The sequence below is a fragment of the Hyla sarda genome, chromosome 3 (genome assembly GCF_029499605.1).
Source record: "Hyla sarda isolate aHylSar1 chromosome 3, aHylSar1.hap1, whole genome shotgun sequence".
In the NCBI taxonomy this organism is placed as follows: Eukaryota; Metazoa; Chordata; class Amphibia; order Anura; family Hylidae; genus Hyla; species Hyla sarda.
The window spans coordinates 81653512-81671342 of NC_079191.1; the positions used below are offsets into that span (position 1 = coordinate 81653512).

General features: G+C 42.7%; 1 protein-coding gene across 3 annotated transcripts in view; it reads left to right on the top strand.

The window, feature by feature from the left end:
- Positions 1 to 17831, top strand: part of RYK (receptor like tyrosine kinase) — a 167080-nt gene that overhangs the window by 124757 nt on the left and 24492 nt on the right. For all 3 annotated transcript variants that reach the window (XM_056564403.1, XM_056564404.1, XM_056564401.1), the window contains one exon: positions 3054 to 3186. In XM_056564403.1, the coding sequence (XP_056420378.1) occupies positions 3054 to 3186 (133 nt within the window). The remainder of the gene's footprint in view (positions 1 to 3053; positions 3187 to 17831) is intronic.

Below are 17831 nucleotides of genomic sequence, written 5' to 3' on the forward strand. Positions count from 1 at the left end.
ATCATGCCCCCTTCACTCATGTCTATGGGAGAGACGGAGATACGGTGTTGGTGTATCTCCGAATCTTTGTATATAGATATAGGATATATGGAGGGGGCATGTCAGCTTTGGGCTGTGGTGGACAATAATCCAACAAATAGCATGCGTGCGGATTACTGTGGTGCCATCAGAAGATCTTACTGTGGTGCTATATGAAGACTTTGTACAACCTCTGTATTGTACAGAGCCTTTATAAATGTACTTTGTTGCATCAAATACTGTGTTCTTCCTCGGAAGTAAAAAAAAAAATGTCTTTGTAATACGGTGTCATACAGAGCATGACTGCAGCAACTCAATGGACCTCCATATAGTCTCCTGCTATATACAGTAGAAATTGTCAGAGAATAGCAAAAAAAAAGTTATAAAATGCTAATTTTAACAAAGCAAAAAAAGCAGCTCAAATAGTTCTAAAGTATTGAGCCACCATAAGTAACCCTGCCCATCCCGGTCGATGTCTTGCCAAAGATAGTGGGTAGAAAGTGGTTGTGCTCCAAGTAGAGATTCCTATTTTCCTTGTTGGCTTTCAATAAATTGCAGACTTAAAGAAGTCGTCCAGTGCTAATAAATATATATCTCCTATCCTGTGGATAGGAGATAAATGTCTGTTTGCTGGAGGTCCAACCACTGGAACCCCTATGATCTCCCATATGGGGCCCCAGCTCATTGCTGCTAGAGCGTGTTTCGTACCCAGCAAATCAGCTAGTCGCCCCCTCCATTCATCTCTATAGAAGAGGCAGAGATACAGGAACACTTAGTCTCCGCCTCTCCCAGAGATATGAATGGAGGGGGCTTGTTTGTACCAGCTGACCTTCTGTGTACGAAACATCACACACAGCAGCTCAGCCGGGGCCGAGGCAGGGCCCCGTAAGGTAGATCTCAGGGGGGTCCCAGTAGTTGGACCCCTGCGATTTAAACATTTATTACCTATCCTGCAGATATGCGATAAGTTTACTAGCACTGGACATCCACAATATGCAAAGCACATAGAAGCCCTGCTTCAACTCTGACAGGAGTAATGGGGTTATATACAGCGTGATAGAGGAGGCTTCACTTGGGAACACATGTCTGCTTGTACTCATACACTGTGCAGATCTTTGCTCTGTATTATACATTTGGACACCTCCCGTTCTCTTCTCTTCCTCTCCGCTTTGTTTGTGAAGCACGTGTCGTGTTTTTTTTTTTTTTTTTTTTTTTTTTTTTTTTTTTTTTTTTTTTTAGTAGCCGCGGGCGACTTTACTACGTCGGCACATATTTCAAAATCATTTTTTTCTACCGAAGACATATTAAATAGTGATTTGATTGTTTTACTCATGCCCTGTGGGGAGAGGTTTAGTGTCAATGTTCCTGGCTTAAACTTTGAAAGAACGCCAATTTCTTCTTCTTCCCCTGCTGCACAGTACATTTTGCAATGCTGAGTACAGCTGCAGATGTTATAAGTATCCAGCTCTGCCTTCATAGGGTATAGGCCAGTGTTTTCTTAACAGTGTGTCTCCAGCTGTTGCAAAACTACAATCCCAGTATGCCCATACAGCTGAAGGCTGTCCATGCATGCTGGGAGTTGTAGTTTTGCAACAGTTGGGGAGACACTGTTTGGAAAACACTTGACAAAATGCTTAGCGCCCTGTGGAAAGACCCTGTGCCTTGAACATGTAGTAAAGGAATCCTAAATAGCACATGTTTATGTGTAATTCACATTTTTAATCTTTAAGCGTCCCCATCAGATCCAACAAAAAAAAAAAAAAATATATATATATATATATATATATATATATATATATATATATATATTAATATATCACTCAGTACCTAATCCTGACCATGAACATCTAATTTTTATGTGTCTAGCACCTTTATTTATTTTTTTATTACACTTTTAATTTAGCTCCCTAATCTGAATTCCTCTAAAAGGGAGGGGGCGTGGCCTCACTGTGCAGGTCTCCGCCCCCTCCCTCAGTATACTGTCTGCTCACATCTCCCCTAGCAATAGCAAAACTACAACTCCCAGCTTGTCCTCACTGACAGTAGCCGGACACAAGCTGACAGTGGGAGGATTTTTCCTCCAGTTGTGAGCCCTGCGCTACTAGCTGTCAATCAAGGAAGTGTGTGTCTATGACGCATGGACACAGCAGGACTAGTACGTGTCCAAGCAGGCAGGGGGGCAGTTGTTTGACTGGCTTTTTCAGAATGAAATACTGAAAATTTTCTAATGAAAGCAATTGCAAAACTTATTTGTAATGCATGCTTTACAACCTATCAAAAGTTTTTGTATCTGACAGTGCCCATTTAAAAGATATCTGCATATACTAGTGTTTTCCAACCAGGGGGCATCCAGCTGTTGCAAAACTACAACTCCCAGTATGCCCGGACAGCCGTTGGCTGTCCGGGCATGCTGGGAGTTATAGTTTTGCAACAGCTGGAGGCACATTGGTTTGGAAACACTGAATATACTGGCGTAGTTCTTTTAATAAACTGAGCACTTTGCACCATAAGGAGTTTTCCTACAATCAGATGTGCAGATATGTAAAAAGTACAGTAAGTGCTGTTTTTCTGTGAAGTACCTCACATCCCTGTACAGTTCTCCCCCATGGATATGATCACTTGAATCTGGTTTCCTCGCTGAACTGTGCCCATGGTATATCCGGTGCTCCCATAGACAATGCATGGAGCACATGGTGACACACCACTCCATGCTGCGGGGGTAGCCCCTGAGCGGCACTGCTTCATGTCTGCAGCCCCGTGAAGGGGAAGTTAGGTGGAGGCTGCGAGGGAGATATGTTCAAGCTTTTTTTGTGTTAGCAGGCAGCCCAGGCCTGTTGGTTAGGGGGAAAAAAAGAAAAATCTATATATATTTTTTTGCCCTTTATACATTCATCTCCATTTTTCAACTTTTTGGCTTTACTTGTAATATAGTACAAACTAAGAAGCATTAATAGGACCAGAAATAATTTGCACAACTATACTATAGGATGGATTTTAGTATATGAACATTAACTCTACTTTCTGTTTTTGCTTAGGAATCTTCTTCCTATTGGTCATGTGTGTATAGAGGATGGGGAGAAGCCAATGGTGCTGCTGCCTTTTATGAACTGGGGGAATCTGAAGCTTTTCCTGCGGCAGTGTAAACTGGTGGAGGCCAACAACCCACAGGTAACCTCAGCCCTGCCTGACACAAATAACACAACTTTGTCTTCTGAATTGTCGTAGTGATCTATATATTTACTGTGTGTGTGCGCGCGTATAATATATATATATATATATATATGTGTGTATGTATATATATATATATAATATATATAATATGGTGTGTATGTGTAGATATATATAATATGGTGTGTATGTGTAGATATATATAATATGGTGTGTATGTGTAGATATATATATATATGTGTGTGTATATATTATACTGTGTGTATGTGTGTATATATGTATTTAGTCAGCCACCAATTGTGCAAGTTCTCCCACTTAAAAAGATGAGGCCTATAATTTTGATCATAGGTATAACTCAACTATGAGAGACAAAATGAGAAAAAAAATCCATAAAATCACATTGCCTGATTTTTAAAGAACTTATTTACAAATTATGGTGGAAAATAAGTATTTGGTCACCTACAAACAAGCAAGATTTATGGCTGTCACAGACCTGTAACTTCTTCAAGAGTCTCCTTTGTCCTCCACTCGTTACCTGTATTAAAGGAGTCCTCCAGGATAAGAAAACTTATCCCCTATCCTAAGGATAGGGGATGAGTTTCAGATCGCGGGGGGTCTTACCGCTGGGGCCCCCGTGATCTCCTGTACGGGGCTCTCGGCTCTTTGCCGAAATAGCTCCTTTCGACCACCGCATGATGCGGCGTCCGACACGCCCCCTCAATACATTTCTATGGTAGAGTCAGAGGCTGCTGATTGCAGCGCTCCGGCTCTCCCATAGAGATGTATTGAGGGAGCGTGTCGCTGCCGCGTCATGCGGTGGTCGGACACAGCCCCTGGCCGCTGACTGTCGGGGCCCCGTACGGGAGATCACGGGGACCCCCAGCGGTCGGACTCCCTGCGATCTGAAACTTATCCCCTATCATTAAGATAGGGGATACGTTTTCTTATCCCGGAGTACTCCTTTAATGGCACCTGTTTGAACTTGTTATCAGTATAAACTACACCTGTCCACAACCTCAAACAGTCACACTTCAAACCCCACTATGGCCCAGACCAAAGAGCTGTCGAAGGACACCAGAAACAAAATAGTAGACCTGCCCCAGGCTGGGAAGACTAAATCTGCAATAGGCAAGCAGCTTGGTGTGAAGAAAACTACTGTGGGAGCAATTATTAGAAAATGGAAGACATACAAGACCATGGATAATCTCCTTTGATCTGGGGCTCCACGCAAAATCTCATCCCGTGGTGTCATAATGATCACAAGAACGGTGAGCAAAAATCCCAGAACCACACGGGGGGACCTAGTGAATGACCTGCAGAGAGCTAGGACCAAAGTAACAAAGGCTACCATCAGTAATACACTATGTCGCCAGGGGATCAAATCATGCAGTGCCAGACGTGTCCCCCTGCTTAACTCCTTAACTACTTAGGACGTATGAGTACGTCCTAAGTCCGGTCCCTGTCTATAACGCGGGGTCCCGGCGGGATGGTCCCGGCGCCTATTCACAGCCGGGACCCGCGGCTAATAGCGCGCAGCTGCGATCGTTTCGGCCACGCGCTATTAACCCTTCCGATGCTGCGCTCAAAGTGGGCAACAAGCTGTGTAAAGGTCCCTATAGGAGCTATGAGCTTGCAAAAAAAAGTTAACCCTTTCAGGTATTCCCTTCTGAATTAAAAGTTTTAATCACCTGGCATTTCCTAGTAACAAAATAAAGGTGTAAATAAAAATAAACAGATGTGGTATCACCGCGTGCGGAAATGTCCGAATTCTAAAAATATACCGCTTTTAAAACCGCACGTTCAATGGCGTACGCGCAAAAAAATTCAAAAGTCCAAAATAGCGCATTTTGATAACTTTTTATACCATAAAAAAGTGATCAAAAATTCTGATCAGAACAAAAATGGTAGCGCTAAAAACTTCAGATCATGGCGCAAAAAATGAGCCCTCATAGCGCCCTGAACACTGAAAAAAAAAAAGTTATAGGGCTCATAAAATGACAATTTTAAACGTATAAATTTTCCTGCATGTATTTGATTTTTTTCTGAAGTAATACAAAATCAAACCTATATAAGTAGGGGATCACTTTAACCGTATGGACCTACAGAATAAAGATAAGGTGTCATTTTTACAGAAAAATGTACTGCGTAGAAACGGAAGCCCCCAAAATTTACAAAATGGTATGTTTTTCTTCAAGTTTGTTGCACAATGAATTTTGTTTCCGTTTCGCCGTGGATTTTTCGGTAAAATGACTAATGTCACTGTAAAGTAGAATTGGTGACCCAAAAAATAAGCCATAATACAGATTTTTAGGTGCAAAATTGAACGGGTTATGATTTTTTAAAGGCAAGGAGGAAAAAAGAAAATGCAAAAACGTGAAATTGCTCAGTCCTTAAGGGGTTAAGCCAGTACATGTCCGGTCTGAAGTTTGCTAGAGAGCATTTGGATGATCCAGATGAGGATTGGGAGAATGGCATATGCTCAGCTGAAACCAAAGTAGAACATTTTGGTGAAAACTCAACTTGTTGTGTTTGGAGGAGAAAGAATGCTGAGTTGCATCCAAAGAACACCATACCTACTGTGAAGCATGGGGGTGGAAACATCATGCTTTGGGGCTGTTTTTCAGCAAACGGACCAAGACGACTGATCCGTGTAAAGGAAAGAATGAATAGGGCCATGTATCGTGAGATTTTAAGTGAAACCCTCTTTCCATCAGCAAGAGCATTGAAGATGAATCATGACAGTGATCCCAAACACACCGCCTGGGCAACGATGGAGTGGCTTCGTAAGAAGCATTTCGAGGTCCTGGAGTGGCCTAGCCAGTCTCCAGATCTCATCCCCATAGAAAACCTTTGGAGGGAGTTGAAAGTCCGTGTTGCCCAGCGACAGCCCCAAAACATCACTGCTCTAGAGGAGATCTGCATTAAGGAATGGGCCAAAATACCAGCAACAGTGTGTGAAAACCTTGTGAAGACTTACAGAAAAAGTTTGACATCTGTCATTGCCAACAAAGGGTATAGAACAAAGTATTGAGATTAACTTTTGTTATTGACCAAATACTTATTTTCCACCATAATTTGCAAATACATTCTTTAAAAAATGTGGTTTTATGTGTTTTTTTTTTCTCCTCATTATGTCTCTCATAGTTGAGGTATACCTATGATTAAAATTACAGGCCTCTCCTCTTTAAGTGGGAGAACTTGCACAATTGGTGGCTGACTAAATACTTTTTTGCCCCACTGTGTATAATATATATATTATACACAGTATAATATATATATGTATGTATATATATATATATATATATATATATATATATATATATATATATATATATAATACTGTGTAATTGTGTTTAATCACCTGTGGATGCTGTGATCATGGTTATCCAGCTTTCCAAGAGCAGATACCTTACTGACCTGCTTGAATGACTTGACAAGAGTGGAGTCCTGAAATGATTATACCTAACTTCCTACAACAGTGTTTCCCAACCAGGGTTCCTCCAGCTGTTGCAAAACTACAACTCCCAGCATGCCCGGACAGCCGTTGGCTGTCCGGGCATGCTGGGAGTTGTAGTTATGCAACAGCTGGAGGCAAACTGTTAGGAAAAACCCTTTCCTACAACTATATACTATATATGGCTGTTTCTATCTGCACTTAAATTCCTCTCCGTCCATGTACCATCCTGTTCATCCTATAGAGGCCTACATTCTGTCCTGCACTGACAACAAATATCCTTTATGTATTCGCGACACAGTGTTCAGTTCTAGGAGCCGCTGAAGTCTTATTACATTTTCTTCTGAGAGTATTCTTCACAAGACTATTCTGTAACAAAATATGTCCAATACAATGTACAAACAAACATGGTGTTTCCTGTGCATTGTCCACTATTACTATGTGGCCCGTGTAGGTAAACATGACCAATAAGTGCAGGAAATAGAGACTTTCCTGTGCTCCCTGTAAATGCATCTGCGTTCGTCTTGAAGCCTCATGGTCTGACATTTACAGGCAGCTTCTTTATCTCCACCAAAAAGCAATGCACAGTAGTATCCCCATATAAGAAAGGCAGATCTTCTGTAGTATGGGGCAGTATGGTAGTATCCATGAGTAGTCTGACTGAGCTAGTGTAACACATTGCTATTAGACAACAGCTCTCGGGGCAACGGTAGGATCAGATATTGATATTCAACATACCTAATCTTTCTCCTGACATCTATCGGGGGAGAGTTGGGTGGTCTCAGATATAGGCAACCAATATAGACAACTTTTCTCTAATAGCTATGCAGGCCTTTAGATGCGTTTTACTTATACTTTAAAGGAAATGTCTTATTCAGAGCAGTCAGGATAAGAGAGGTGCGTCCCCCCTTTTTATAGTAAACTGGTCCATATCCTACTCTTCCCACAGCCAGTCCTTTATGTAGTGAACCTGTATTTACTGCAGTTCAGCCAATAGAAATGGCATTCTACCCTGCTTGTCAGGGAAGGACCAGAGCTCTCTGGAAACATGCCAGTATAGCTTTGAAGGGGTTTTCCAGGAAAAAACACTTTATTTATATATATAGATATATAGATATAAATATATAGATATAAATATCTGACTGGAGAAAGTTTAACAGATTTTTACATTACTTCTATTAAAAAAAATCTTAATCCTTCCAATAATTATCAGCTGCTGAAGTGGAGTTGTTCTTTTCTGTCTAGCAACAGTGCTCTCTGCTGATATCTCTGCTTGTCTCGGGAAATGAACAGAGTAGAAGACGTTTAGTATGGGCATTTGCTTCTACTCTGGACAGTTCCTGAGACAGGTGTCATCAGAGAGCACTTAGAAAAGATCAACTCCACTTCAGCAGCTCCTAAGTACTAAAAGGATTAAGATTTTTTTTTTTAATAGAAGTAATTTACGAATCTGTTTAACTTTCTTGAGCCAGTTGAGATATAGATATATATATATATCTTTATGATGATTTTGCTTTTTGCATCACTGGACTAATACGGCTACTCCTAACTAATATATATATATATATATATATATATATATATATATATATATATGAAAAAATAATAATTCCTGGATAACCCCTTTAAGTAAAGCAATGATCCCGCCTCACCCAACCTATCCAAAGTGGTGAATTAAGTTTCACCGCAACTTCAGTTCTGCTCTTGTTTTACATCCTGAGATCATAGAGGTCAGAATGCGTTTGTCCTCCATTTCTTGTGTTACTACGTTTGTTGAGCATCTTATTCATGTTTTCCTCTTGTAAGAAACCCATCAGGTTATCATGCAGTGCACAGGAAGCCGGCACCCTTAGTCGTGTCTTAGTAAGTTGAGCGGCGTGCCTGAGCAGGAATTTATGGTGTACGGATCTCTCTCCGGGAACCTGAACAGGTTTTCTCCCTGTGGGCCTTCACTTTTATTTGTATGACAGATTTTCCCAGATTATGAAACTGTAAACGTCATCAAACTATCCCCAAAGCTTAACCCTTAGAGAAAGTGTCAGCGCATAGAATAAATTGTCTGATTCATTAATGATACTGTCTCACATGAGCACTGGTATCTACGCATGGAGCTAGGCAGCAGTGTCACCAAACTGGGGCTCGGTATACTTGTTATTTTTTACATTGTATAGTTATAATATACCATTTCTAAAGTTAATTTCTCACTAACCTAGAAGTATTAGGCTTGAAAAGTGGTGGGATAAAGCCTATGGCAGTGTTTCCCAACCACGGCGCCTCCAGCTGTTGCTGAACTACAACTCCCAGCACGCCCAGACAGCCACGCTGGGAGTTGTAGTTCTGCAACAGCTGGAGGCAACCTGCTTGGGAAACACTGGTCTAGACTGAGGCAGACTCATGCAGTTTATGGTGCGGAATATAGAAATTAAGGTCTCTTCCCACTCTGTATAGTGGTCGGGTACAAGTCCTGTTTGGGATCGGTCTTTTGCTTCGGTGTAGACAATTGTACCGGTTAGGCTGGGTTCATACTACGTTCGTAGTGTACGGGAACCTGATACGGCTGGGGGCAGCGAAAATTGGGCGCATCCGTATCACAGCCGGGTCCGGCCCAAACCCCATTTATTTCATTGAGCCGACCAGAATCGATCGCTGACTCGGGTCAGCTCATTTTTGCCCTGTATACAGTTTTCTGACCAGACCTAAAACCGTGGTCGTACGGGCCGGGTCTGGCTGGGATACCGGTGCGCCCAGTTTTCGCTACCCCTAGATGTATCCGGTTCCCGTATTGCCAAATCGTAGTGTGAACCGGCGCTAAGAGGGGGTTGACACGCAACTATGAGACTGATAAGTTGGTCATTTACTAATGTAGAGCCTCACATGCTGGAAGTTGTAGTTTAGCAACAGCTGGAGGCACCCTGGTTGGAAAACCTGGCCTATGGACATGTGCCAAGAGCCAAATCTATGACCTACATACAGTGATCTGCACACATATGCACCTCATTTTAATAATTTTTTTATTGAAAATCAAATCTAGGAGTGGATAAAAAAGAGAATTTTAATATTTCCTATATACGTCCCCTTCCTTGCTCATATAAGTACCCTTAGGTATATGGAGGACATTGGTGGAGTTCTTTAACCCCTTCATGACCCAGCCCATTTTCACCTTCATGACCTGGGCATTTTTTGAAAATCTGACCACTGTCACTTTAAACATTAATAACTTTGGAATGCTTTTACTTATCATTCTGATTCCGAGATTGTTTTTTCGTGACATATTCTACTTTATTTTATCGGTAAAATTTCACTGATATTTGTATCCTTTCTTGGTAAAAAATCTAAAAATTTCATGAAAATTTTGAAAATTTAGCATTTTTCTAACTTTGAAAGTCTCTGCTTGAAAGGAAAATGGATATTCCAAATAAATTACATATTGATTCACATATACAATATGTCTACTTTGTGTTTGCATTAAAAAATTGACAAGTTTTTACTTTTGGAAGACATCAGAGGGCTTCAAAGTTCCGCAGCAATTTTCCAATTTTTCTCAAGATTTTCAAAATCTTAATTTTTCAGGGCCCAGTTCAGGTTGGAAGTGGATTTTAAGGATCTTCATATTAGAAATACCCCATAAATGACCCCATTATAAAAACTGCACCCCCCAAAGTATCCAAAATGACATTCAGTAAGTGTTTTAACCCTTTAGGTGTTTCACAGGAATAGCAGCAAAGTGAAGGAGAAAATTCTAAATCTTCATTTTTTACACTCGCATTTTCTTGTAGACCCAATTTTTTAATTTTTACAAGGGGTAAAAGGAGAGAAATCACCCTAAAATTTGTAACCCAATTTCTCTCGAGTAAGGAAATACCTCATATGCGTATGTAAAATGTTCGGCGGGCGCAGTAGAGGGCTCAGAAGGGAAGGAGCGACAATGGGATTTTGGAGAGTGAGTTTTTCTGAAAGGGTTTTTGGGGGGCATGTCCTATTTAGGAAGCCCCTATGGTGCCAGAACAGGGGACCCCCCCACATGTGACCCCATTTTGGAAACTATACCCCTCATGGAATGTAATAAGGGGTGCAGTGAGCATTTACACCCCACTGGCGTTTGACAGATATTTGAAACGGTGGACTGTGCAAATCAAAAATTTTATTTTTCATTTTCACAGACCACTGTTCCAAAAATCTGTCATACGCCAGTGGGGTGTAAATTCTCACTGCACCCCTTATTACATTCCGTGAGGGGTGTAGTTTCCAAAATGGGGTCACATATGGATATTTATTGTTTTGCGTTTGTCAGAACTGCTGTAACCATCAGCCACCCCTGTGCAAATCGCCTCAAATGTACATGGTGCACTCTTCCTTCTGGGCCTTGTTGTGCGCCCTCAGAACACTTTGCGTCCACATATGGGGTATCTCCGTACTCAGGAGAAATTGTGTTACAAATTTAGAGGGTCTTTTTTCCCTTTTACCTCTTGTGAAAATGAAAAGTATAGGGCAACACCAGCATGTCAGTGTAAAAAATTTATTTTTTTACACTAACATGCTGGTGTAGACCCCAACTTCACCTTTTCATAAGGGGTTAAAGAAGAAAAAGCCCCCCAAAATTTGTAAGGCAATTTCTCCCGAGTACGGCGATACCCCATATGTGTCCCAAAACTGTTGCCCTGAAATACGACAGGGCTCCAAAGTGAGAGAGCGCCATGCGCATTTGAGGCCTGAATTAGGGATTTGCATAGGGGTGGACATAGGGGTATTCTACGCCAGTGATTCCCAAACAGGGTGCCTCCAGCTGTTGCAAAACTCCCAGCATGCCTGGACAGTCAATGGCTGTCCGGCAATACTGGGAGTTATTATTTTGCAACAGCTGGAGGCTCCGTTTTGGAAACAGTAGCGTACCAGACGTTTTTCATTTTTTGGGGGGAGGGGGGCTGTGTAGGGGTATGTGTATATGTAGTGTTTTTTACTTTTTATTTTAGGTTAGTGTTAGTGTAGTGTTTTTAGGGTACAGTCACATGGGCAGAGGTTCACAGCAAGTTTGCCGCTGGAAGTTTGAGCTGCAGCGCAAAATTTGCGCCATCTCAAACTTGCAGCACTCACTGTAAACCTCCGCCCATGTGAGTGTACCCTGTACATTCACATTGGGGGGGGAGGGGGCAAACATCCAGCTGTTGCAAACTCCGAGCATGCCCTTTGGCTGTCCGTGCATGCTGGGAGTTGTAGTTTTGCAACAGCTGGAGGAACACTGGTTTGGAAACACTACGTTAAGTAATAAACTTTCAAGTGTTTTGCAACCAAACTTAGTGTTTCCAAACCAGTGTGCCTCCAGCTGTTGCAAAACTACAACTCCCAGCATGCATGGTCTGTCAGTGCATGCTGGGAGTTATAGTTTTGCAACAATTGCAACAGCTGGAGGCACTGAGGTAGGAAACGGACAATGTTTCCCAACTAGTGTGCCTCCAGATGTTGCAAAACTACAACTCCCAGCATGCCCAGACTGCCAAGGCATGCTGGAAGTTGTAGTTCGGCAATATCTGAAGGATCAGATGTTGCCGAACTACAACTTCCAGCATGCTTGGGCAGTCTGGGCATGCTGGGAGTTGTAGTTTTGCAACATCTGGAGGTCCACAGTTTGGAGACCACTGTATAATGGTCTCCAATCTGTGCTCTTCCAGATGTTAGAGAACTACAACTCCCAGCATGCCTGGACAGACTGAGCATGCTGAGATTTGTAGTTTTGCAACATCTGGAAGAGCACAGATTGGAGACCATTATACAGTGGTCTCCAAACTGTGGACCTCCAGATGTTGCAAAACTACAACTCCCAGCATGCCCAGAAAGCCAAAGGCTGTCTGGGCATGCTGGGAGTTGCAGTTTTGAAACTCTCAGAGGCAGCAGTGAGATCGCTTTACGGCGATCTCACTGCTGCCAATGAAGATGCCGCACTGCTGCCGGAAACTCACCGCAGGGACGCAGCGCAGCCGGGACCGCACGGAGGACGCCGGGACCGCTCGGGACACCGCTCCGACGGGTAAGTGACGCCGGGGGACGGGTCAGGGACACTTAGCAGAGCGGTGTGTGTCCCGATCCCCGTGATCGGGACTCACACACCGCGCTGCTATCAGCTAGTCCAATTTGACCAGCTGATAGCAGCGATCGCTGGGGGGGTGGGGGACGAAACCCCCCGTGGTCGCACGGTAAGATGGCTGGCTATCAGTGATAGCCACCATCTTTCCGGGCGCTGCGGGATGCCGCGAGTAGCGGCAGTAATGTCCATGACGTACCTGTATGTCATGGGTCGGGAACACCTTGCCACCCATGACGTACAGGTATGTCATAGGTCGGGAAGGGGTTAATACTGTATTTCTCCTGTAGAGCCCACTGCAGGGGAAATTAGTAGTCAACGGGAATTACCTTTGGTACTATCGCAAAATAAAGGGGTTTACTGTAATGAATCTGCAGTGGGAAGGTTTAGTGCATATTTCTAGATTTGTTGTGAATTTCACACTGCTATTTATTGGGTAATATCTGTAGCAGACTCCAGACGGGGGTGCAAAGCCTTAAATTCGGTAGTCCCCTGTAAAACTTTTATTTTTATTTTTTATTTTATTTTTTGTTAGATCAACTGGTGCCAGAAAGTTTTACAGATTTGTAAATTACTTCTATTAAAAAAAATCTTAATTCTTCCAGTACGTATCAGCTGCTGTATGTTCCACAGGAAGTTCTTTTCTTTTTGAATTTCCATTCTGCCTGACCGCAAGTGCTCTCTGCTGACACCTCTGTCCATTTTAGGAACTGTCCAGAGTTGGAGAAAATATCCATAGCAAACCTCTCCTGCTCTGGACAGTTCCTGACATGGACAGAGGTGTCAACAAAGAGCACTACTGGTCAGACAGAAAGGAAATTCAAAAAGAAAAGATCTTCCTCTGTATTATACAACAGCTGATAAGTACCGGAAGGATTAAGATTTTTTTAATAGAAGTAGTTTAAAAATCTGTGTACTTTTCTGTTAAGGGGAGTACCCATTTAATACCTTTCACTGATTTATTACAGTTTGCCTTGCTACATACAGGTCATAACTGCTGTGGAATACATAAAGGGGTATTCCAGGAAAAAAACTTATATATATATATATATATATATATATATATATATATATATATATATATATATATATAATATAATATAATATAATATAATATAATATAATTAACTGGCCCCAGAAAGTTAAACAGACTTGTAAATTACTTCTATTAAAAATCTTAACCATTTTAGTACTTCTGAGCTGCTGAAGTGGAGTTGATATTTTCTAAGTGCTCTCTGATGACACGTGTCTCGGGAACTGTCCAGAGTAGAAGCAAATCCCCATAGTAAACCTCTTCTTCTCTGTAAAGTTCCCGAGACAAGCAGAGATGTCAGCAGAGAGCACTGTTGCTAGACAGAAAAGAACAACTCAACTTCAGCAGCTGATAATTATTGGAAGGATTAAGATTTTTTTTAATAGAAGACATTTACAAATCTGTTTAACTTTCTGGAGCCAGTTGATATTTAAAAAAAGAAACTTTTTTCACATCCACTACAAAGGGAAATGTTGAACCATCTCTATCTCTTACATGCCCTGCTCTTGTTTAATGAAATCCCTAGAACAGCATGTACATGCCAATAATCCATGTTTTATATGGCAAGGGACCCTTTTGAACCCTATGAAGTAAGTAAATTTCTATTAATGGAAAGTGGGGGGCTGAGAATCGCGGGGTATAGCGGTCAGGTCAGTCTGTTGGCATAGAACACCCACACACTAAAGGATGATTCTGTCCTACGTATTTGCAGTGGTCCTGGCAGGTTAATGTGTTGGTGCTTTTTGATGGGAAACATGCGGACTTGAGTTGTTCTTTGAAAGCTGTTGTTGGAAGACACATACTTTAGGTTCTACAGTATAGGCGTGTTTGCATTTAAACACACACACACCTGGGCGTAGCAGTCTGACATTCTGTACCTTTCTCTTGACATTCTTGCATACCGGAGCAGATCTAGTGTTTTTTTACCCCATATATTCTTAGAGTTGATTCTGGCTTGAGGAATATTTTTAATACTACACAGATCCGCTCCATAACTAATGTTTAAACAACAACAAAAAACGTGGTCTCAAATGGCTGGAGGTGCTCAACCCCAAATGCGGTTGTGCATTTATACTGGGGGAGCAGATCCTGCCCTTGTAGTCTGTTGCTAGGGGCGATATCCAGCATAAAAATGCATACAATGGAGGATGCCTGCAGCGGACTACAAGTGCCACAATAGAATCCTATACCAGATAGACAGTGTGGATGTGTAACAATTAAAATAATACAATACAGAAATTTAGGTGCACTACTGTGGTAGATGTATATACAATGACATTGGCTAATCCCTCAACACTGATGTTAAAGGGGTTCTCCGGTGCTTAAACATCTTATCCCCTGTCCAAAGGATAGGGGATAAGATGCCTGATCGCGGGAGTCCTGCCGCTGGGGACCCCCGGGATCATGCACGCGGCACCCCGTTTGTAATCAGTCCCCGGAGCGTGTTCGCTCCGGGACGGATTTACCGGCGACTACAGGGCAGGCGGCGTGTGACGTTGCGCCAGCATGTGACGTCACGCTCCCCTCCTCAATGCAAGCCTACGGGAGGGGGCGTTATAGCTATCACGCCCCCTCCAGTAGGCTTGCATTGCAGGGTGGAGCGTGACGTCACACGCCGCCTGCCCTGTAGTCGCCGGTAATCAGTCCCGGAGCGAACACGCTCCGGGGACTGAATACAAATGGGGTGCCGCGTGCATGATCCCGGGGGTCCACAGCGGCGGGACTCCCGCGATCAGGCATCTTATCCCCTATCCTTTGGATAGGGGATAGGATGTTTAAGCACCGGAGAACCCCTTTAAAATTGAGACATTTGCCAGTATATCCTTATATGAAGGGCTCTGGTATGTCCTTCATATAAGGATATACTGGCCAATGTCTCAATTTTAACATCAGTGTTGAGGGATAGCCAATGTCATTGTATACATCTACCACAGTAGTGCACCTACATTCCTGTATTGTATTGTCCATGACTAATGTGTATCAAGTTCTCTTTACATCGACTCTGTTAACATTGAGCTCAAGAATGTAAACCATCGAATGCGTTTACCCAGACGGCTTACAATAACAGCAGATTTGCTGGAAGGATTAGGCAGAAGAAGGAGTCACGGATGCCAATTGGCCATATCTGGGAAGACAAGTTTTGGGTCCAGTTAATGCTGAAACCCAAAAGCGTTCAATTAGCTTATCACTACAGTATCATGATGGATGTTTGCGATAAAGTGCGAGGTTGAAGTGTAAAACTCATTTACTGAATCTTTTGTTGACTGCTTCAAGTGCCCTGTTCTGCTCAGAACAGGGAGGACCCCTAACTTGACCCTTGGTTATCTTGCAAAGCTGTGGAGTTGCCAGTTTACAAAGGAAAATGTGAACATGAGGATATGAGTTGCAGTCTCGGGAGATACCAGAGGAATGTGTGTATATTTTCATTAGGATAGTGTTCTTTAGCACTGCCGTATTGCTCAATATGGGTCACTCAAGGAGCATCGACAATCATGGCTGAGAATTGTGTCCATTACTCTTGGAAGGTTGGAGCAGCCATATTCTGATTTACAGGAGCATTCAGGTTCAGCAAAAAAGTCCAATAGTTCAGGGAAACAATGACTTCCTTATGATAACTGGTGGGTTACCAAAAAAAAAGAAATGGCCTATTGCACTATGCTAGGCTTTACCCACACACTGTGCAAATGTCAATCAGGCCATCATTTGAAGGGGTTATCCTGGTTTGACCTCCCAGAGAAACGGAAGAAAAATTCTGGCCCTACCTCCCGCCACTCCCATGGTTCCTCCGGTATCCTGCTCCCGTCCTCTGCAGCAATCCAGTGATTGGCTGAGTGTCATATTGATGTATTAGACCCAGGCACCAGCATGATGACCGGGGCTGGAACTCAATACATCACACTGTGGCTCAGCCAATCATTAGGCGAGGCAGGACAATGCTGCAAAACCCTGAGCTGCAGTTTGACAGATCGGCCAGGTAGAGGATCTCAGTAGAGAGCAAAAGTGGGATACTGGAGGCACTGCGGGATCGGCAGGATTTTATAAATGAAGTATTCTGGGCTGTTAAAAAAAAAAAAAAAAAAAAGAGATAATCCCTTTAACCTTATTTTAAGTGCAGTGTACTCTTCCTTCCATACCTATTTTCCCTTATTGAGTCCCCCAAGGGTGGGTAGAGAATGTTCTTGTTTGACAAGTCCTTTATAAGAACATGATGACTGAGTTTCTGAAGTGTGGTCCTGTAATCTTACTTTAGGGCTCATTTGCAAAGCTGTGCATTAGTCGTTGCCTGAGCATCAGTGCATGTGAGGGCATGACCAGCCAGGAGACATTGTGGAGGAAACTGTTCAAGGATATTTTACCTTTCCAGAAGACCAAGTTTGACAGGGACTGATCTAGATATTTTCATTTGAAAGCCAATTGTCTAAAAAGGCTGCACCTACATAATACAGACATTTAGTGTACATTTCTTCCCATTACCTAAATGGCTTCTAGATGTGCCGTTTTATGACTTTATACAGGGAGTACCATAATCTATGCATTGTATAAAGACATGGCTGTCTGATCTCCCCAGTATCTTGGCCCTCTGACGTTCTGTTCTGGCCACAGATGTATTGCTTAAAGATTTTACCCTTTGCATTTCAAAAAGAGGACATCAGTGGTAAAAACTCACAACGGTTCAGCAGCATAGATTGTAATATATTCACTTCCATTTTGTGTAAATAAGGTTTTGAAAACACCCTCCACATGCACTGTCAATTACAATATTACATGATGCAACCTTGCTTGAAGGTGAAGCCGGCGAAAGGTGCTGTCTAAGGGCCTACTTCATAGGACTGTCTCCTACTAACACCACTGGAGGCCTTGCAGTGCCCAGTTACAGACCAGTTAACAGTGGGGGCACTGACAGATCTTGTGCAGTGGTCTTCTGCCTCCTGTGTCCCCCTTCTGGGCCCCCTGCGGCCAGGGTGTGTGTCCAACCACCGTATGACGCTGCTGCTGACACGCCCCCTTAACCCCTTCCCGACCTATGACATACCTGTACGTCATGGGTGGCAAGGTGTTCCCGACCCATGACATACAGGTAC